The following is a 23,743-nucleotide window of genomic DNA, read 5'->3' as shown; positions in this document are numbered from 1 at the left end:
GAGCATGAGTTCAGTCTGTGGTTTAGCGATCAACAATCTGCTGACTGTGGGTAAATACTCGGTCACGGTCAGGATTTGCAAGTATTTTTCAACTAAAGAGTCAATAAGGGCAGATGATGACTGTAGGTGGGCAATTATTTTCATTTTTGATTAATCTGTCAATTACTTTTTTGATGTTTGGCCGGAAATAGTGAAGAAAGTCCACAGTTTCCAAGAGTTCAGGGTGACACCTTCAAATTTTGTCCAATCAACAGTCCAAAACCCAAACATTTTACATTTACAGTGATATAAAACAGAAATGTTTGGTTATTTTTTAACTTGAAAATAAATTCTATTAATATATTATCAAAATAGTTACTGGTCTTGTTTGTTCTTTAACTGTCTAATCCTTTCAGCACTTGACGAATCAGATAATCTCCAATGTTATGGGATTTTTTTCTCCTATGACTCAGTCTGCTCCTGAAATCTGAATTTCTGCTCTACAATCCTGTTCAGTCATCTTCAGGTTCAAGCAGAGACAAACTTGAGGCTGAAATGTGGAAATGTCAGCCAGTAACAATGGAGAAAACCCCCTTTGTGTGGCCCATAATGTCTTACGGTCTTAACCCTCTGTTGGAGTAGTTTGATGGAAGTCTGTGTGTAGTAAAACAGCGTGAGATCGATCCAAACAGTCGAAACACATGCTGAACAGAGCACAAAGGCAGGAAGTGACTGAGTGTCTGAAGTCTGCCCTGATCACAGCCCCAAACAAAAGCTAGTTCATCTGAGTTGAATATTACATTCTGATTGTTGGTGGCATCATGATATGCAGTGCAGAGCTCTGCAGACAGATCCTGCAGTGTGGAGAGGACCCCCCCAAACTTAAAGGAAAAGTTCACCCCAAAATAAAGACATGAAGTCGTGTACTGCTCACCCCACCTCAAGTTACTCCAAAACATGTATGAGCTTAGACTTCCGAATAGATCTATAATACAAATTAAAGTAAACACCTTTGCTTCTCTTCTGTAAAACAACCACATAACGCCAACACTGTCTAAACCTGCATTAATTTTCGTCTTTGGCCACTTGGGGGCAGCACAACAAGCTGTAAACAACACTGGCATTATTTACACCCTGTAGCCACAAAGCAACATAACATAACATTTATTTGGAGTCGTGTTTGTGTTCAACTGGCAAATGTAAGTGCAACATTTCAGCTCGTTTGGTCTCCACCAAACAACTCCTGATGGAAATATCTGGCTCTTAAACCACTAAATCCTCCACTATGTTTACAAGACAGTTGACAATTTTTTTTTGGTGCTCAGCAGGTAGTGAACAGTGGGTTTATCTGAGAATTTTTACTGAAAGCAGCTGAGTTTTGTTACAAAAAGATGAAAGAAGTGAGAGTGAACCAACACAGTAAAGTTGCAGGTTGTAAAACCAAAACAATGAGCTGAAAGAAGCTAAAACAGTCCATGGAGCTGCAATAACTGGGTGTTGAGCGATAATTCTCAGTTTGTCACTATGTGCAGTATCTTTAACATTACATGTAGTCATTCTTTCCATTGTTAATATAAAAAATATTGATTTATGCAGCTTTAAAGTCCAATATTTAGCTTTTCCTGTATTGGTTTGATGCTGCTCTAGCTGAATGCACAATTCAGTGGGAAGCTTTAGAAAATAGAGATATTAAGTTATTAGATTTTCTTAATACATATTTTTCAATGCTGCAAAAGGTTGACCTGTTACTCAAAAATATTTTTGATGAGCCAGACTAAACATGAAGCAGCTACATAAGTATTTTGTGGTTGTAAACAATAGGAAAGTCTTTACTGACTTGCTAGTGAGCAGCTGACCAAACCTTCATTTTGGGGCGAACTATGCCTTTAACAGTGATGCCTGTATTACAAGAATACAGCATGACAGACCTCTGAGCTCACAGCAAAGCTGTTATGGCAAAAGTGACACACATTTCTTTCTTTTTTTTTCTTTTTCTTTTTTTTTAGATTTTTCATTCTTACAGAGCATCCTGTGCAGTACGGTGAATATTTGTATGGTGCTGAAATAAGTATGGTTACATATATATATGTATATATGTATATATATATATAAGTACATTATGAGAATACAAGTGTGGTATGATACAGTATAACTGGGAATAGCAAGATGCAAACAAGGAGTGAGGTATAAATACAGCCATGTATTGTCATAGGCTTCAGCTGACTTACGAGGACCGATCAAGAAATTCCACTTGTTCAAAATTTTGCCGCACAGGAGTAAAAAGTGAGAGTGACACACGATTTTTCATATCACTAAAAATTTCTCATTGTGAAAATCCATGAGCTATAAATTTGGATTATTTCTCTACAAAAGATTTCTACACAGAATCAAAGAAATTAAATGTTAATATAACATTTTTTGATGTCAACTTTAATTTTAAATAACCACATATTTGGTTAAAATAGCAGTACCTTTTACTAGCAGGGGTTAGTTTTCTACATATGTACACACTACCAGCAAGGATATGTATATTTACAAGTGGGTAGCAGCTTTTTAGAAACCATGGCTGATAAAAACCACTGTAGTACGTTGAAATAAAAAAAAAGAAAATCAGTCATGCCACTTAGAATTTTTGTAAGATTTTTCTTTTCTTTCTTTTTTTTGTTTGCAGTTGACATAGCCCTGAAAAATCACCTCAGTAATGACTCATAAAAGTTGTTTGCCAAATAGAATTTGTGGGATTGAGTCCAGCTGAGCACTATTCCTTGTCGCAGAAGCCATTTAGAAAGAGAAAGGGGCAGCAAGAGACAGTGAAATACAGGATGGAAAACTTGGGGGAAAGGTGAGATGGAAAGACTACAGAAATCAATGAGGGTCAGAAAAGAAAAGGGAGACTGCACATGTGTCTGCCTGACTCCCTGCAGTGACTCTGTGTGTGGGTGAACAGAGACTGAAGAACATATTAAGACCATATTTTCTTCTGTGTGCACCACTGACATGTAACAGTGACTGTGCCCTGACCAAAATGAAACGAAACCACAACTATGACTGTGTGTACGTGTTCTGTAATGAAATGAGAGTGTCTTTGAGTGTGTGACGTTAAGGTGCAGTGGTGCACACGGACCAGCGGGACAGGCTGAGTGGCTTTAGAGGGCAGTGAGGCGGCCGGTGAGCGCCGCCTGGAGCTCAGAGGGGAGGAAGACCCCGAGCTCTGTGATGATGCCTCCTGTGATGAGCTGGTGAGGGGTCACGTCGAATGCCGGGTTCCACACCTCGATACCTGCAGCAGGAAAGAGTGAAACAAAGAATAAACTTGGTGATATTCTACATCAGACCTTTTTAATCGCCACAGCTCTGCAAAGATGAACTCAAGTACCCCTTCACCACAGCTGCCATCTCTGACTATTTGAATGGTTTAGTCATTACTTTGGTTATCTATAACTTTTAGCTGTCTAACTTAACAAATTATTCATGTTTGGCTATGTATTATCATATGTATATCAACATGACTTTTACCTACATATTTTAACTGTTTCTTCATTACTTTTACCAAACTATTTCACTATTTCATCCATTACCTTTAGCTAACCATTTCAGTTGTTTATTTGTTACTTTTGGATGACTATTTCAACTGTTTATTTGTTACATTTCAACTATCTTACCATCTCATAGGTTTATTACAGTATGTATTGTACTGTACTAATGAGTGACTTTCTCTTTTCAGATTATATGAAATACTTTCAAACCCCAGAGGGTTAAAACGTTCCAGTATTTCACAACAAAAGAAAAATCTGAAAAATGTTAGCACTCAGCCTTTAGGCATCTAATGACCCCTCAGATTTGCAAACCTGAGAGGAATCCTGATCCCCAGGTTGGGAACAACTGTCCCAGTAAGGGTTGCCAGGCCAGTGTGACAAAACCAGTCCAACGGCCAATAAAACCGCTGCCAGCAGGTGGAGAGCATAGGCACACTGTATCTGTGTGTGTTTATGTGGGCATGTTTGTGACTGGTGCCAGTCCCACGTGTGTACATGCTGATCTGAAATCAGTTTCATAGTATAAATAAACTATTTCATTTCAAATATGGATGTGTATTTTTTTGTATAATATTAATGTATTTTGCATGCAAAATATGTCCACCAATCAGCAGACAAAAAAGTCATCCTTTAAAAGTAGCCCAAAGTACAGACCTAGCAACCCTAGTCTGTAGCTCAGTACTTTCTGACTTCATTACTCTGTTTGTGCCACTCAGCCACAGATGTGAATCTTTAAAACAGGTCATTAATATATTTCATCTTTATAAAGGCTCGTTTTTTCAATTATGTGCACTGTAGTCTTTAGCAAATTGCTAAAACTGGATAAGTAAGTATGTAAATAGTGCATTTGTTTGCACCGCATTTGGTGCCTTTGTGAGTATTTACAGCAGCAGGTTGGTGTATGTGGGATTGACTCTAAATAAACTACAGAGTCTTTGTTTATGGTAATGATGGGACATGTCCTCTAGTGTAACTGGGTGTCTCACTGATGTAATTCTAATAGTCTTTGGACAACAATGGAGCTCTATGGCACCGAGGGATAAGCTGCATCAGACTTTGGCTACACAGGTAAAAGCTGTTAGTACAATCGTTTCAGTTCTGTTTTCTCTTTGACTGCAAGCAAAATAAAAACTAATGGCAGGCTTTTAATTGTACTCTAAAATACTGTTTACAGGAAGGACCAGAAAGGGATGTGAGAGGAAAGTTAAAGAGAGTGATGTACACGCACACATCCTCCTCTCCAGGGGCCAGTGAGCTCATTAAATGAGTGTGCTTTAATTACTGTGATGTCACAGAGCACCTCTCTGCTCTGGCAACGTAATTAGAGATCAAATGACTCAATTCAGCTCTAACAAACTAATCTAAAACATACCTTCAATGTCTGTTTTTTTATGAGCTCCGACTTTGACGCTTAGGTCTGTAAAACCTGAAAAACCTGCAAAGTGACTGAGGGCTTTTTTTAACCTCCGTCTGAGCACATTTTGTCTACCGCTGATCCAAAATCACATAACATAACTTTACACTATTGTTCAATGTACTTTTGTATAAGAGCAGTATGTATCTTTTCAGGTGCACTGCTCATTTCATATCACGTCACTTTCTTGTGCCAACAAAGAGCTAATTTTAAAAAATATATTATGCCTTGCAAAGTTGAACCATACTAGCATTTCAGCTGAGGCGTTACTGACAGTACACAAGAGCTGCCTTGGTCACTGTCCGCCGTCATCTGTTATCAACATCACTACTGCATTGCATTGTGGGATATTTATGCTGCCATAGTGTCTAGTGCATACTGTAATATTTCCCCAGAAACAGTATGTACCTCACATACTACTGGTTTCATACTAAAGTCTTGGACTACAAAGTTGCACAAAAGCATGTTAGTATGGAATTTCGGATGCAGCCTCCAATTCTGCAGCGTTTCTTGTGAGACTTACCCACAGTTCATAGCATTCCAGTGTTAACAACAACGGCAGGGGACGTGATGTGAGGATCTAGGGGTTTAGGGGGCTGATGAGAAATGCACCATCTCTGGTTTGAATCTGGCCTGTGACCTTTTTTGTATGTCAGTCCCCGTCTCTCTCTCCTATAATTTCTTGGCATCTGTCTTCTGTCACTGTCTAATGAAGGCACAGAATGTTTGCACCTTCGTCAGACTTTTGTCAATATAACGGATACGTGACCTTGTTGGAGGTACTGGAATGTAAACAGCACAATGGATTACACGCTGAATATTCGATTTAAGTTGATTCTATGTTGTCTAAACCATGGAAAAAGTCATGAGGAAGATGCTAAAACAAGAAGGACTTGGCCAGTAAGGGTAATAGGTGGTGAGGATCCATATGAGCTGAGCTCTTCTTGGAATGATGACCCTACAATCCCTCTATTTCCTATCCTGACATACTGAACTATGTTATTTGTTCAGCAAGCTCATAGACAGCTGGAGACTTTAAATGTCACAAAGGTTTGGAAGACGGTGTGTGAACGGTGAGACAGACACAGTCTGACATGCGTATTGTGGAAAAAAGGTCAACTGATCGTTTCATTTTGGACATTTAATTATCAAATACTTTTAAGATTTTGAGTTTAATAATCTTTTTGGATCAAAATCTGTCATGAACAAGTACACAAAAAATAAAACGTCCCTCCTCCAAAAATGTTAAATTCAAGTCAATTAATGAGAACTTAGTTTGTTACTCTTACAAGTTCATATTTGTTTGACAAAAGTTCACCATTTGAGCAACAAGAAATCAGGAACAGTTGCAAGTTTGGTTGTGTTGTTAAGGTTTCTCGATTGATGATGTGCTGTGAAAACACATTATAAAAATGCCCACAACAAACCAGCAAAAGGAATGATGGCAGGGGAAATCAGAAAATAATAATTTAAGAAACACAGCTCTCAGAAAAAGCTCTCGAGAACAGGTTCACGACAAGCAGACAGCACTAAGCACTTTGTGAAATCAGAGCCTCACACTTAACTGGCCACAAAAATGCCCCTGCACAGGTAACGTGATTTCACAAAGTGCTGTCCTGTTCCTTGTGCAGCATTTGGAGCCTTTGCACCGTCTTTTCAATCTGGCACCGAGGACAGATGCTGGAACTGCACCACACTGATCCATCTCTCCCAGCCTGATGTTCCTCCATCACCCTCACTCCTCCACTGAACTCACTGCTTTTTAAGAGTTTGTTTATATTCCTCTCATTTGATCACTCATTATAGGGTTTGATTTTTATGCTTCAATTATGCTGGGAAAATATATTTTAAAATATAAAACTCTTGGCTATTTAACCTTGTAATGGACCAACATCCCAGTAATTAGATTTTTTTTATTCAATAACATTTCTTTGAGGACTGAGGACTCTGTCAGACACACATCAAGTCCTAAGCTCAAACGTGTAGGAAATGTTTTTGTTGCATTAAATACAACATTTGTTAATCAGCTGTATAATCAAAAAGTTTGATATTTTTTACTCAAGAAATAAATTATAATGTTTCCTGCATAAAATTTATGTTGATAATGTAATTTGTCTTTGTGATGAAGAGCATATATCATTTATAACAAAAAGAACACACTTTCAGTGTACAATGAAGCTCATTTTATAAATCCTCATCAACATATATTTAATGAATATAACAGTTAAAAGTCTCTATGACGTAGCTGACAGGATGGAGCTGACATCACGTACAGGGAGGTCTCCAAGTGGGGCACTAATTTATTTATTTTTATTAAATTAAAAAAAAGAAAAAAGATTTCAAACACATGAATTATCAAAGAGAACTGAGGGTGCTGTCAGCACAGATGTCAACTCAGTAAGATGTAATATTAGGGAGTTGATGTCTTATGAAGTTGACATAGAGAGCAGCCATTTTATTTTTTAAAGTTGCTCAGAGTTCTCTTAATGATAATCAAAATTCTTCTTTAGCTTTGAGTTAGAAAGGCCACAGAGCCGACATGATGGTTGAGACACATCTGATAGTATATAGCTAACCTTTTTATGCCTGATTAAATCATATTTTTGTACAAATCTGATGGAGTTGACAGAATCGAGGAAATTTAAAGGGCCAACATTTTTTATAAAAAGTAAATTATAAACCAAAGTTGGGTAGGATAGTAAATTCATACAACTACTTCATGTTATCAGTAGGTATTGTTGGTTTTTTTGATGGCTCTTAACACATTTTAAAATTCTTGTCTGGGACAAGGGTTTTCTCGCACAAGTTTAGGAAAAGATCAACGCACATCAACACATTTAAAATCCTTAAAGAATAAGTTTTCACCAAACAACAAATCTGAATTAGAGTTAGCAGTAATAAAAACTTGGTGGCTGAGAAAGTAAGTAACTGAGTGATGAAGTTGCACCATTGGTTAGTCGAGCGTACATTATGATGTCATCAGCAACTGCACATCAACAACACACACACACACACACACACACACACACACACACACACACACACACACAACTGCGCCTAGTCATCACACTTCACCCAGAAAACAAGCTGAAGCTAACACCTCGCTCTCAAGATCACCTTAAGTGTTTTAGACATGATTGGACATGGCTTATCAGGGCAGGTATACTAGGTTTCACCTAGTCTTGTTTAAGTTTTTTTTGTTGGGACATGATGTGTCCCAGTGCTCCACAATGGGTGTTTTTCTTTAAAATAACATTTTGTGACTCTTACCCACAGACAACAAAAACCACCAGCATCCCACACTTCTTACCCGGGGCAGCAATGGGCACTCCGTTTATACTGGTGAGCTCCTCAGGGGGACGCACTTCGATGATGATGTCCCTGCCGCTCTCCAGGCTCAGGTCGCATGATGTGCTGGGTGCGGCCACATAGAAGGGAATCCCATGGTGCTTTGCAGCGATGGCCAGCTGGTATGTGCCCACCTTGTTGGCTGTATCACCGTTGGCAACCACCCTGTCTGCACCCACCACCACAGCTGAGAGAGAGAACGTGGAGAGTGAGCGAGTGCGAAGGAAAGACTGAATAAAAAGGACAAAGAGACATGGTTGGACATGGAGACATGCACACGCACACACCTGTGATGTCCATTTCCCTCATGGTGAGGGCTGCCATGCTGTCTGTGATAAGTGTAGCGGGGATTCCCTCTGCTACCGCCTCGTACGCCGTCAGTCTGGATCCCTGGTTGTATGGCCTCGTCTCCGTGCAGTACACGCGCTTCAGCCTGCCCAACGCGTGGAGGCTTCGCACCACACCTACACACAAACATGCAGTTATAAATACAGTCACACTGACATAAATATTTCAACACTCTCTTTTCTCATTCACACTCGTGTCTCCAGTCTCACCGAGTGCAGTCCCGTATCCAGCTGTGGCCAGCGAGCCGGTGTTGCAGTGTGTGAGGATCGTCACGGAGTCCCTCGGGACGCCAGACAGGATGTGCTGGGCGCCATAGTTACCGATCTTCCTGTTGTCATTGACGTCACGCTCCAGCATGTCTTCGATCCAGGCAATTACACTGTAGGAGGGGAGCCACAAGAGGTGGGAATTGAGAAGAGGCTCCGTCTGCCACTGTGGACTTAATGCGTCCATCAAGTCTGGACTTACAATATGCCTGCATGTGTCTGTTTGTCCTGATGTCCCTGGTTCTGTTTCTCCATTTCTCTCATTCATAATCTTTTTCTAAATGTTAGGTTTTTATCTCATCCCTCCTTCTACCATGTCTGTATAGCATCTTTCAGTCAAGTACTGAACAATTATTATAAATTTTATTGAAACTGCAATTTGACCTACTGCAATTTTCAAATCGCAGGAGGAGCAAAGAGTTTATCAAAACATCACTGGGCCAATGGACAATACCATTAAAAGCCTTGTGTATTTGTGGTAGTGTGTCCCCTTAGAGTTGCTATAAGGTTTGAGTTTTTAGCAAACTTCTGTTTTTGACATGTGGGAAAGAAAATAAAAAGAAGCTGTTGCTGGTTATTGCACCATGTCTCCACCACTATATTTGTTAATGGTTTTCTTATTAAACCTGTCCAGTAAGGTGAACCTAAGACACTCTGTTACACTCTGTTACTGTTTGGTGGCAGTGGTAGTTCTTTTCTGCGGGTAGTTGTCAGTGTTTCCACCAACGTCATCGTCCATCACACGTTTCACTGTGGACATTGTCCTGTGCCAGTTAAGTAGAAACCGCTCGGCCCTAATCGTGCTGCCGAGGTGTCTTGAGATCATATTCTACAAAAGGTTGTCAAAAGTATCAATACTTAAAAAGACCAAGTGTTAAGATCAATACAATACTTGTTAATTATAGTATCAAGCCCCAAAGCTATATAAAAAATTTTTTTTTCCTTTTTTTGGGATTGTAGTAAGCTGTTAGTTAGTGAAAAGAGTCTTAGTCAAATAAGTTTTCATTTATTCGTTTGTCACAGAAAATAAAAATAAAAATACTCCATTTGGGAGCTGCACCTTGCTGTTTGGCCTGCAGGATTGTTGTAACATGGACCTTTTCTTTGGTAACACTGTAGTCAGCTGTGCACTATTGCTAATTATACTGTAGCTGGTACTAGCTAGTTAGCTCAGTTAGGAGTCCTATTAGACTGAGACGCAGCCTACAAAACTGACAGTGGGCAGTTTGACGATGAGGAACAGAGTATCGAGGTAATTTAATGTTACAGGGCCTCCGACCAGGACTCTGACTCCAGGGATGATGAACACACAGCGGGTTCAGGCGAGGACTGAAGGCATGAAGAGGGTGAGGAGCAAGTTTATAACTTAGCGAGGTAATTAAGTATACATCATGCATCGTGTTAACTAAGTGGGTATTTGTTTTTTCATTCATTCATTTTGTGCCGAAAAAATATAGATCTAAAAAAAAGAACTAACTGTAGTCACTCAGCATTTTTCAGTCATTTGTTTCATATAGTATACACAACATGTTTGGAACCTGGCCCACAATTCAACTCATGCCAAGTCTCAAGAACCGAAAATCATCCAGTATCACTCCTCAGCACAAACTATTCTATGTTACACACTGTATAAAGCAGTGTATATGTATATGTTTCCTGTTCTATATTACAGTTTCAGAGTAAAACATCATTAACTCAGAACAATTAATTGGCGCCTCCACTTTGCTGCACTGTTACTTTTAGCTACACAGATTAATCACCCAGCACCAGATGTGCAGGCAGAGGTGTTTTCTATCACCCAAAACGAGAGACGCCTTGATTCAGATTTTTCTTTCCTGATACTGATTATGATCCTTCAACTCACTTTATTTGTTGATATTGATTCCCGCTCTGTGTTTTCTTTGTCCCAAACTTAAAATCTTTACACGTCTCTGTGTAGACCTCCTCTGGATCATTGTTCTGTGGAGTCGGGAGTCCGCTGTGACTGAACGACTGTAACTGATACCAGAAACACTGACTTTTAGAAATGACATTGACCAAGAAACTGTATTAAATGAGGATTGGTCACATCTGGCTGACACCTGATCCGTTCAGTATTTGAGCCCATATTGATCGGTCGTATTGGATCAGCGAATCTCTACCCAGAATTGGGTGTATTGTTCTAACATGACAGCCACTATCCACCTGGATCACCTTTTTTCCATCAATACAAACACCAACATCTTTCCTAACCCTTCACATATGTTCTGCTTCTTTCTGAATGTGCAGCTCTAAACTACAGTGTGGCGGAGCAGATGAGGACTGAGAAGATAACACTACTCAGGGTGCTTCTTTTTCAATTACTCTGCAATAACAGGTTTATTATATGGCCTTCCTGGTTTTCACAGTATCGGATCTGTAACTTTCACAATTAAAAAAGGAAAACAAAACGAAACACCTGCAGCTGGTGTTGAAGGAGGAAGTGCTACAGCAGCTCCTATCCTGGTACAAGTTGAGATCATTATAATGCAAAATGAATGTCACAGCCCATTTTGAAATCTGAAAATCTTCTGCAGCCCACTGAAATCACAACTCTGATCAATACACAACACTAATCATACCAACGACGAGATATACAATACATTTTGGTGTTAAAATGACCGGCCATCAAATACAGGTTAAACTAGACTAAAAGAATAAACTCATAATTTAAATCATATGTCTTTGTTTAATTAGTTCTGACTACTTGTTTTTAATAATAATAAATAATCCATGGTAATGTCAAACCTGAAATGTTTTATTTATTTTTAATGACTTCCATGCCCCACCTGCAGTACCTTCACAGGCCACCAGTGGGCCGAGACCCACACTTTGGGAGCACTAATGTAAACAATAAAATGGCAGCACTTGAGGAGGCTACTATTGTGTTAAAGAAACAAACAAATAATATATCCGCAACAGTTTTTGAAAGGTGAAGTAATGCTTCTCCTAGATTTTTTTGGATTTGTGAATGCATGATTCCAAAAAAAAAAAAAAAAAAAACCCTGACAGGTCTAAACAAAATCTTTTGTTTGTTTTTGTTTTATTCAATGAACAAGCAGCCACTTGAATGAAATGACTGGCTGAATGTGGCTGAATGTTATAAATATTACTGATGGCACCTTTAATTCTGAGATAGGCACCGCCCCCTGCTCCATTTTTCCAACAGTTTTTGTTTTCTAAAATGTCACTGATCTGTCGCCGTGACAATGACACATATAGATGATAATTGTAGACTGTATATTCACATTATTGATGATTATTTATCAAAAATCTCAACATGTTAATAGTTTGTGAAAGCACCCACACTTTATATACTGCTGGAGAGATTAATCTACAGCAATGAATGGTGTTCTATAATATCATCATATATTGCACTACTTAATGGAAGAACTAAAAATATCAAGATATCATTTATAATCCATACTGGCCAGCACTTTTGTGGAGACTACTTTCTAAAGATATGAAAAACTAACGCTCCAAATGAAGGATATGTGAGGCAGCCTTCATGCACGCACAAAGGGGTAGTTAGGGCAAATATATCTCCAGGTTTAAGAGAGGTTAAAAAACCTGTACTGCAGAACTAATCCAAAGTCTTTAGAGTGGCCCGTCATTTTGGGGTGATGACATACTGAAGTCATGTGTCACTGAGGACAACTGGGAGGAGAGTGTCGTTTCTAATAAGGCCTGTTCTGGAAAAAATGTAAGGGCTGTAAGGTCTAATAGCGGCCGTTCTCACTGTTGTTCAAGCAACTATTTTGCATTTGGAAATTCCCACATGGTCAGTAGGTGACAAAAGAGCCCCCCCACCAGAAGAGTGTTCAGGAAAAAATGCACAGTCTTCAGTCAGTGCATTTCAAAATTTAGCAGAAGGCAACGTTCAGCTTTGGTTAAACATTATCCAACTCAGGCCAGCTTCAGCAGTCTGAAATATCAAGTGGGTATCTTCCATAGTTACTGTGTTTATAGTGCATAATTTCCTCTTTTTATTTGTTCAGACAAAGTTTTCTTGATTCCAGGTGAAAGGATAGTGACAAAAAGAGAGAATTCTGCAGAAAAACACTGCAGCCTTTGAAGATATTGGTTTCATTTGACTAAATCAAACTGCTGAAGCAATACATTCGCTTTGGTTAAACTTTAAAATGCCTTTTTTAATGAAGGAGGACTGTGAATTTTGTCCCACATCACCGGCATCATGTGGATCAGGGTGTGATCTGTGAATTTATGTACATCTGTACTTGAATGAGTGCTTCAATGAATCGAATGACCACAAACCAGCCGACAAACTCTGAGTGTGTGCAGTGGCTCAGCTGGTAATCCAGCTCTCCCATCGCTCTGACCAGCCCACCTTTCTCTGAGCTGCTCCGAGTTCTTCTCCATGCTCTCGTTCTCAGCAAACTCCATCAGCTCGCGGGCAGCGCGGCCCATGTTGACGGCAGTGGGCCGGGCTGAGGTCAGGTGGCACAGAGACTCCCTGATGAAGGTCACAGGGTCATCACCCCCTGCGCCTGCCCGCAACTCCACAGCCAGGCTGAGGCAGCCGACGATGGCGATGGCTGGGGCGCCCCGCACCTGGATGAGAAGCAAGGGGGAAAGTCAGCACCACGTTGTGATCCTGGGGCTGGAATACAGAAAATTCCTGACTTGTGGATCCTATCTTAACTGATTTGTAACCATGGTAATTAGGTTCAGGACCTGGGGCCTCCTATATAAAATGGATTTACAATCAATTTTGATCTTAAGAATAACTTCAGCAGAAAACCACATTTAAGTAGTTATTTATAATATCTTAGTTTGACAAGGAATTGATCTCTAAGCAAAGTCTAGTCCTGACTTAAAGCTGTGGACAGCTGCTGAGAGCCGGGGAGCTTTGGGGGAGAGAGCCGGGGACAACAGGAGCTTCTGGCTAAAGAAACACTACAGTCACACTGATTTTGCTGTGGTGTGGACTCCTTACTGGCAGAAGCATGGCTCAGTGTTTATGTTGCAAACTTTTGGGATTAAAAAGTTGATTCATCTTGACTGTCACTTCTCAGCCAGTGTGCAGCAGTGACATGCGGAGGAGCCGACCTCACTCGTCTGTTTACCGCTAATTAGTATCTCTGTCCCTGTTGACTGCTGACCAGAGGAGAAATGTACTTTAAAGTGACTTTATAAATGTTCAGAGAGGATGGGGGGAAAGAAGAGGGACATGAGGGACAAAACAGAAAGAACTGGCTTCTGGTGCGCGCGCACACACACACACACACACACACACACACACAGAGCTGGTGCCTACTGGCTGGTGCTCACTTGCTGCAATTGCACGACTGCAGTTAGGGCGGACAGCCTCCTACCCAAAACGCTGGTATCTCACGTCCTGGAGATGAGACTCAACACTCAACTGTTTTTCTAGGCTTTCTACCTGCTGCAGCTATAGGCAATTTTATTCCTGGTTATGTAGAGGTATTGCAGCCTGTGGTGATTTTATCAATTAAAGGTCTGAGGACACACTCACTGAATGATTAAAAAAAATCACTAAGAACATAAAATTTGGTCACAAAATCATGAAAAAAAGTTTCCTCTGCGCTGAAACACTGGGGACGTGTCCACTCTGTTGTCTCAGTGTCAAACACCACTACGACCTGAAAACAACCTGAAAAGTGGATGTTCTGTCAAGCAGCTTTATTGGACATGTCCAGATATGTTTGAGCCACCAGAGCCAGAGGACGGTGACAGGGTGGCATTTTTTTCTTCTATGTTGGGTTGTTGGAACTGAAGTGAGCTGAAGTGAACTGAAGTGAACTGCTGGGCTGATGTGGATTCAGAGAGTCATTGAGGTATGTTCTTAACTGACTGTTAGGGAGTGTGAGGGCAGGGGGACATGGTTTGTGGAGCTTGTATACTGTTGGGGACCATAGCTCCAGCACATCAAAAAAATCCTGAACACAATAATCATGAAGAGTTTAAAGATCTAACTCTAGAATTATAGTTCTCAGTCTTTTCATGTTTTCCATAAGACTATGTTCTAACATGTATAATGTGTTTTCCTTTACACAGACTTTGAGCACATCATTGAAAAGAGTCGTGAGACTAAGTTCAAGTACAAATCTAGAAACATTTTTCTAAATAAGGTCCCAGATTTAGGAAAAAAAGGCATTACAGATAAACAGTTCCTAAGTCAGTGTTCTTCTCTTGTGCAGGCTATTACACAAGCAGTCCAACTTCCCCAAATCTTACATAAACTATTCTAACTTTAGGATAAATGTTGAGCTGTCCTAAGTTTCACTTTTCCAGCTGTAGCAGTGGCTAACTTACTAATTAGCTAATGGCAGCTAACAGCAGTGTTCACTAAAAGTAGCTATGGGTAATGTTAGCTAACAGTAGCCAACGGTAGTGTTTCCTCAGAGTACCCAACTAATTAGCTAACTTGTATCATCCGTATAAATGTTTTGGGTTTTTTTTTTAATTGCTTTGACACAGAGGATGACAGATACGCTGGATCATATATCTGCTATCTTAGCCTACTCTGCTTTTACCTCCTGAGTTAGCATTGTTGTAAAAGAACATCTTTGGATTTCTCTACCAACACCTCTAACTTGTAGGGTGTCAAGACGTCCCCAATTTCCAGGGACAGTACCCGTTTTTGGTGGCGTGTCCCTGGCTGGAGCTGTCCCAGGAAATGTCCCTGCTTTTTTTAACAGTGCATAAACACAGACTGCAGAGTGAAATAATAATTTACGTGGCAATACCAGCTGACATCTCTGGATCTTGTATAATTTTTCATTTCATTATAAACTTTATATTTTGTTTTGTTTTTTTGTTCTGAAGACATTTTGATACTTCAGAGTAATTAAAGTACAGGAGTGCATGTAAATGTAAATGTGAAGATCTTACATAAAGAGCATAGATCCAGTTTACCATATCAGACTACTGAACACTATGATTATCTGACACAGTTTACGAGGTTATTTGGTATCCAGTTTTATCTGTTGGCCTGCACCATACTTTACAGTACAGTTACCATGGTCAAAATATAAAATCGGAAATGTCCCCTTGTTTTCTCGCACAAATAATAACAGTGGATATTTTAATGACATCTTGACCACTTAATTGGAAATGTCCCCTGTTTTCATTCCAGAAATCTGGTCACCAGCTCGTCTGTCTTGAACTTGTTACTGCCATCAGAAGGAACTCGAGAACTCGTAATTACGACATGGGAAGCTGTGTACACGACTCATGAACTTACGATATTGTGAATACCACAAGAGGGGTTCATATGAACTCTTTGAATATGGTAAAAACGACCCCATTTTCCACCTTGCTTTTTGCTCCATTTTTGTTGTTTTGTTTCAATGTATGTTTCAAAAACAATATATGACAATGTATGTTAAAAAATACAGGTTACTACTGGTGTGTTCAAATGGGGTTGTGTTTACTGTGTTTACGAGGTAAGACCATTTGAACACGCCCCTCATGTTGTACTCACAGCATCGTGAACTGGAAGTTTTCCGTTAGCTCCAACTTCACAATGGTCTATTTATGACTTCTGTCTCGTAATTACAACTTCATGAATTCCATTTAAACACAGCAAAAGATTTTTAGCTTGGCAGTATGAGAAAAGTAGTGTCAGTTGCTAGGTAACAAACATAAATGTTGATAAGTGATCATGGCCTGAGTCTTTAGGATTTCCTAACCTGCGATAAGACAAGATGAAGCGAGATAAGATTACTAAAGTTACTTATACCAATATGGGAAAAATTCCCTCTTGGGCATTTTCACACCTTCGTTGTTTGGTCAGGACTCTCTGACTTTTCAGTTTGATCTGGACTGGAAAATTGCAGGTATGAAACCTCCAGACCATTATCCAGACCAAAAAGCCCGACTTCGGTCTGGTGAAAATAGGTGGTCTTGGTCCAGATCAAACTGAACCATGGTGTTTAATTAACATCTGCCAACTTTATGAAGAGTCAAATGGAAAATAAATTATGTGAATCTGTTCATTCATCTCTCTCCATAAACAACCACTGAAGTTAGACTACCTGCCAAACTGTACACAACCCAACGTCAGACACACATCCATCTACAAACCAATTAGTGTCAAATATTGGGAGACACAGCCCACATAGGTGATGACGACAGGATACGGGTCATTTAATGTTCTTTAGTCCGCTTGAATAATTGCAATGTGAAACTAAAACTAACTGGACCAAATGTAAACAGTGTCTCAAAAAAAGAACCTTGATTTGGACTTTTAGGTGTGAAAGCACTCTTTGACTCTTTTTTATCTTAAGTTAAAATATAAGAAAGTTTTTGTAGTATGGGTCCAGGTCTTTGGTTTCTTTGCCAACTTCCAGCAGCTCTCTCCAAGATTTCATGAGGGTTATTAATCTCTCTCCACCACAGAGTTGTAAGGGGGTGATGATCGCTGGGCCAAAAGTTGTCACGACAGCTTTTGACTGAAATGAAATCATCTGTCTTGGAGTCATTTCTCTCTTTTTGCCATTAGACTCCATTATCATGACATCACTCTCTCTGCTTATGGTACATTCCTTCACTCTGACACTCTCTCACTCACTCACTCTCTCATACACACACACACACACACACACACACACACACACACACACACACACACACACACAGAGGATCAAACGTGCAGGCAGCTGCTCTGTGTGTGTGTGTGTGTGTGTCACTGGGAAGACAAAAGAGTGAAATATCTGCTCAAAGCATAACATGTGAACCTGCTGAACTTGAACACCTCTGTATGTATGGGGGGGCTTCAGGTACTGATGGAGGAAACGAGCTGGAGGAGGTGTCACTGAGTGCAGCACAAGACCGAACAAAAAAAAAAAAACCCTGGCAAAGGTCATTAATAATTCATCAATAATCTCTCCCAAAGAAAGACGAGGATGGAGGGGGGTGTTTCATGGGTGGGTGCAGATGTAGTTTGTCGCGCTTGTAGATGATAATGTGAAAACTATAAAGAAGGATGGGGGAGGTTTGTGGGGGGGGAGGGGGCTGCAGGTGCATCCAAAACAAAAATACAGGCCGACAACGGGAGCGCGGCGGCGGGCGTATGGCAACACACGCGTGCAGCGGTGGGAGCACAAAAGATCCGACACACACACACACAAAAAAACAACATGCACGACGGGGGCAGATACACATTGCAGCGGGCGGGCGTGCATACAGGTCGGCCGGGAGGTGGGAAAGAAAAAGGGGTGGAGGAAGCCGTACCTTCATGGACTTGATGGCCTCGTAAGCGTCCTGCACCGAGCGGACCTCGTCGTACACGGTCTGGTGTGGCAGCAGCAGCTGGTTGAGGACCTGCAGAGAGCCGGCCCGGTAGCGGATCGCTTCCAGCGTCATGACCGAACAATCGAGGCGGGATAGCGGGAGAAATACCACGGATGGACCGGCTGCGGGAGGTCACTCACACTCACACTCTCTCTCACACACACACACACTCACACACACACACTTTTTCCCCCACACACACACACTCGGATACACGTTGAAGTGACCGCGGCCTGGCTGTCGGCAAGTCCCGGGAACCGACCGTCGCAAAGTGGAGCAGGAGGTGCGGGTGGGACGGAGTAAAAAAGACAGGAGCAGATCCGCCGTGTTATACGGGAGGATAAAAGAGGGGGAGAGGAGTAAGAGAAGGGCTGGAGAGCTTCACACACTGACAGACAAGCAGAGGGAGGCAGACACGGAACCACGTGTTCAGCTGAGCAGGAAGCCCGAGTCTTGGTGACCACGCCCACCAAAGTGTCGCGGGTCGCCCAATTCGTTTTCTTTTTTTAAACCACCACCAAGACTGAAGACTCCCCTCTCTTCCCGTGTCTGTGTGCACCATCCCCCCTCTCTCTCTCATCTTTCCCCCCTTTGTCAGGGGAAATTTCACATTCAGATACGTTATTAGCATAACACCAAAGCCCCAAGCTTCCCCCACAACAACAGCAAGCATTGTCTGCAAAAGATCTATTTTTATCTGATTTTATTGTTTTAACCCCTGTCTTCTGGTGATACTGACTTTACTTCCTCACACACCTCACTGTAAATAAATTGTATCTATTATTACAAAATCAACCAATGTGTTTTCCTTAAAATATATTTTCTTTTCTTATGACCTTTTAAAAACCTGCTGTGAAGGCCCTTCCCTCTTACAAACTGAGCTTGCACATCTGATGGTGGCAAAACACAGAAACGACCATAAATATTATACTAAATAAGTTAATATTTCATGTTTCATATTCAATATGCAAGAACACACATTTTCAATTAAAAAAGACTTCCAGTAGGGATAATATTAATATTTTTAAAGCTACTGCAAGGAACCTTCGTATTTTGTTGATTTTGGAGCCCCCTGTGGACAAAAGTGGTGGTGTTTCCATCACCATAAACAGAAACTATAAGGGAAAATAAAATGATCTCCATCATTCTGCTTCTTTCTAATGTACTACTCACTGTACCTTTGGCTGAGGAAATGTGAACACGGGCTCGTTTCAACTGATTTCAAACTGAATCTTGTTAACTTATGTTGGTCATATAGAGGCATTAGTATTAAACTGAGACTGTTTCATAACCAGTTAAAAAGTCCTTGTAATAGCTTGAAGCACTGGACCCACAACCCCCTAGGCCCCTAAATTTGGTGGCCAAAGAACATTTTTGGTGGCCCAAATGTAAACTTATGTAAAAAAAAATCAGAAATCAGATGAGGGAGCAAATTTTTCTTTAGAAATTCTTATTTTTAACTTAATATTTTGTAGTTATTATGGTGGAAAATTAAAGTTAAAATGTGTGACAAAACAGCATTATAATGAAGTACTATATTGCTCTAGAGATGTCTTGGCCTACAAGTCTTGTTCTCCACATGTAAGAAATGGTGACAGAATAGAGACATTACCATAAAGCAGTGATATTACACACAAGTGAATATTTTATCTTATAATGTTTTCCAGTTAGAAAAGACTTCCAGGTGCAGACCTCTACATCTGTGCGTCTGTATCTACATGCATGTACAGTACTTCGGGTGAGATATGCTTTGTAAAAACATCCTCACAGATTTAGATCATATGACAATTAATTGTGTTTACCAGAGCCTGGCCACACTCTGGATTTTTGAGACAGATGCCTTTACACATTTTTAACAAATGTGTAAACACTTTGCAAAGACATGTAAAGACATGTAATGGAGGTAGGGTATTTTACACTTTAACAATAAATGTTATTGTCCATGCCACTGAAACAGTAAAGTGTCACTGGTATTTTTTACTAATTATAAATAATTGTAGATCAAACAAACACAAATAGAACAAAATATATATTAAAACTTGAATTTTAAAAATGATCAACATTTCATAAAATGGTGCCTATAAAGCCAAAAAATAAAAACATTACAGAAATATGCACTATGATCTGTAAAAAGAGTTTTCTCTGTGAATACTGGACAACATACGTGCTGATACTGATACAGGCCAATATATAGTTGTGATAGGTCAATATCAGGCTGATAATATTGGTCAGGCTCTAGTGTTTAACCACAATTTGCAGCTGTTTTCTCTGAAAACCCAAACAGAGGCAATTTAAGTACATTTTCTGTGTCGGACTTCTGAAACATGAGTAGAAGGTAACACACACAATACTGTCTTTGTCTCTTTTGTGTTGTGTGGAATCAGATCTTGAGACGCGTCCTTGTGACGAAAACATTGACCTTTTTTAATAGATTAGCGCAGGGGTGAGAAGTGTGTGTGGGAATGGACCTTTTTCTTTTGAATTAGACTTCAGAAAGTGCCATCAGTTGAAAATCAGGTTTAGAAAAAAATCCTATGCAATTAGAAAAAGTCATGAAGTCAGTTGTAAATATATACTATGTTTTAGGGACAGTTAACCCCAAAATCTGGCCTGTAGTACCATTCATCCATCTGGACTGTCACAGTGTGATTTGCAGTGTAGATTATACCTTAGAAAGAAAGCAGTTCCTGCATGAAACAGCTCACCACAAGCTCTGTGGATTATCTTGAGTCAGGACTTCTGGAAAAGGACATCACTGTTAAGTTTCAAACATATTTCTGGGGGCTTTGAGCTCCGCAAGCCACATGCCGTTTAGTCCCATTATACTTGAGAGAAAGCAGACATCTCTTTGTCTGATATCTATAAAACTCTGCAATCCACACCAAAACAAGATGGATAAATAGCACTACAGGCCAGGGGAAAAAATAAGTAGTATTTATTTTGGGGTGAACTGTCTGTTAAAGAAAATTCTGGACAGGGGTTTTCAGTTCAATGAAGACAAAGAAACTCAGTGCTGTTTCACCATTTTATTCATGTTAACACTGACCTCATACATGAGATAATGAAGCCTAAACAATCAGGCCTTCATACATTCCCCCTTTTGAGCTGCACAAATCATGACGACTTACACTTAAAAATAGAGACAGTGCATATTATGCTGTATATTTACTGTATATAAATATTACATTTATACTGATTGCCCTTACATGACTTAACAACAGATTAAAAAATGTATTTTCCCATGCCCAGATGAATACATTTACTGCGGCTGATCAGGACAGAAATACCAACAATTATGACAATTCACCAAACTTTCTCCTTTTCAAATGGAGTGTAGTCAGATTACAGAATAGGATGGGGAAAAAAACAAAACAAAAATAGAGCCACACAAAGTTAAAAAAGCGAGATGGTGGGTGTGTGTGGTGTCTTGTAAATGGAGTGTGAGTCACCAGCAGGACAAACTTTAACAATATGTCCCTCTTTCCCGGGTCCTGACCATCCAACTACCACACTGAATGCTGATGAGCTCGTTGCCACGACAACGGGACAGCCTCAGAGGCCACGAGGTTAAATGAGGAGTGGGGTGATGTGGCAGGAGTGTGTGTGTGTGTGTGTGTGTGTGTGTGTGTGTGTGTGTGTGTGTTTGAGGTGACATGGGGTTAAGGGGTTTGGAGTGAAAGAGAAGGTTGCTGCACAGTTGCAGTTTTTGTGTGTGCGTTCAAACGTGAGTGCTGCGATCCAAGTTTTACATGTTTCAGCCCATTTACTACAAACCACAACTACGTCACATCACAGCTGGTCCTGTCTGCAAAACATGTTACTGTTATGTTTAAGAAATGGTGAGAACTTTTAAAGCCATAACACCAAATATTTCCTATTGTCCAGCTTCTGAATCGTGAGGATTCGTTGCTTTTGTCTTATGTGATAGTAAACTGAATCTTTTTACTTTTTTTTTGCCACTGTGAGTCGACAAAACAAGAAATTTGAAGCTGTTGCTTCGAGTTTTAGGAAACTTTAAGAGTAATTCTTAAATTTTATTGTGGTATTTGATCAATCTATATATCGAGAATATAATCATCAGAGTAATCAATAATGAATTGCGTTTTCATTAGTTTCCACACAGTATGAAAACCACTTAGTAGACTTGAAATTTGCTTGAATTCCATTGAGTCTGCATTAATTTCCATTAGTTACATTATCTTTTATCTGTAATATATTTACTGTAATCATAAATCATAATGATCACGAAAAATCATCAGAGATCAAGGAAAATGCTATGTTGAAAAACTTGCAACTCTGTTTGAATTAATGTAAAATCTTCACCAAATGTGTAAGTGAGTCGTAAGAAATCATTAATAATCTTTCAGAAGGAGTAGATATAACAGTTTAAGTGAGCAAAATGTTAATGGAGTCTGGCAGACAGAAGAAGAAACTCCAGAGTGTATATTTTCAATGAGCTTTTCTTTTCAGGATAACAGACTTAACTTGACTTTAACAGACAACTGACAGTTATGAGCAGCCGATAAACTTACAGTGTAGGACTCATCACTTATTGTCAGTTTACAACGTTGCGCTCGTCTTGTGCTCCTGCAGTGCTCCTACAGCCTGCCTGAGCTTTTCTCAAGTTGGGGGAGGAGGGGGTGAGGGAAAAACATCTCACTTTAACTACAGATCATATATTAAATAGGATTTCAACCTATTTAATATACAGTCTAAGGCTCCAACTCACTATTTGGACTGCAGTACTTGTTCTTGGACGTGCAATTGGCCCGTTAATCTTTGTCATTAACACACAGCATTTTAAATAAATCTGCATTTAAACTGCCCTACTGCATAATGCAGCATTGACATTAATGCAGACTTGATGTTTACTGTGATAGATTACACAATTCAGTCGGCAAAATGTTTGGCTCAAACTCAAACAAATTTCAAGAGTCTGCTAAATGATTCGAGTACTGAACAGAAATAAACAGAAACTACTGGCTGCTTGGAACGGTGGGGAAAACATTTCCAATCTGAAACTGTCCTGAATGCACTGAAAAACAAATAAAGGCAGAATATGCAGGATTTGTCCGTTGCTGTTTGTAAATGTGCCGTTCAAATGAGAGAGAAAGAGCAGCAGTGGTCAAGAGAGCTGGAGAGTGTATGAAGTGAGAGAGCAGTGTTAGCAAGAACAAAGCAGTGAATCAGAGAAATAAAACATTATTTTCTTTCTCATCGGTTAAGTTCTAAAGCATAAACACGTCCATGCTTCCACACAATGCAGAATTTTGTGTGAATACAACCATGGTGATGTGTGTGTGTATCTCTCTCTGGAGAGAGTCACAATGTTACTGTTGATCGCTGGATTTTATAGAGTACTGACCTCAAAACCAGCATGTTGTTATTGGCTTGGGGCGACACACTACCACCAAAATGCAGATGTTCAGAAATGTCCTGAACAACTGTAAAAAAAAAAAAAGTAATTGCTTTTATTTTGATTGATATTGCAACTGTGATATGATTTTTGATACTGAGGTGAATAGTCATTTTTAGATAATTCTTCTCATTTTCAT

General features: G+C 39.9%; 1 protein-coding gene across 1 annotated transcript; it reads right to left on the bottom strand.

The window, feature by feature from the left end:
* Window positions 1-2,161: 2,161 nt before the first annotated feature.
* mri1 (methylthioribose-1-phosphate isomerase 1) lies at window positions 2,162-19,033 on the bottom strand. Its single transcript, XM_084716019.1, has 6 exons — window positions 18,129-19,033; window positions 13,258-13,481; window positions 8,835-9,004; window positions 8,565-8,741; window positions 8,240-8,464; window positions 2,162-3,259 (listed from the first exon to the last, which is right to left on the bottom strand). The coding sequence occupies exons 1-6, from the start codon at window positions 18,258-18,260 to the stop codon at window positions 3,126-3,128; spliced, it is 1,062 nt and encodes a 353-aa protein (XP_084572145.1). The 5' UTR covers window positions 18,261-19,033; the 3' UTR covers window positions 2,162-3,125.
* Between the last annotated feature and the right edge of the window lie 4,710 nt (window positions 19,034-23,743).

This window comes from Lutjanus erythropterus, chromosome 3, assembly GCF_056507025.1.
Source record: "Lutjanus erythropterus isolate fLutEry1 chromosome 3, fLutEry1.hap2, whole genome shotgun sequence".
NCBI classification, from domain to species: Eukaryota; Metazoa; Chordata; class Actinopteri; order Lutjaniformes; family Lutjanidae; genus Lutjanus; species Lutjanus erythropterus.
The sequence above is the reverse complement of the archived record's forward strand: the minus strand, read 5'-3'. Positions and strand labels throughout refer to the sequence as shown.

Excerpts from the sequence above, each read along its gene's own strand:
- mri1 (XM_084716019.1), bottom strand. The coding sequence starts at position 18,260 with ATGACGCTGGAAGCGATCCGCTACCGGGCCGGCTCTCTGCAGGTCCTC. Across the intron at positions 9,005-13,257 it reads TCGGAGCAGCTCAGAGAAAG|TGTAATTGCCTGGATCGAAG; the intron begins GTGGGCTGGTCA and ends CCCCTCCTACAG. Across the intron at positions 8,465-8,564 it reads GAGGGAAATGGACATCACAG|CTGTGGTGGTGGGTGCAGAC; the intron begins GTGTGTGCGTGT and ends TCTCTCTCTCAG.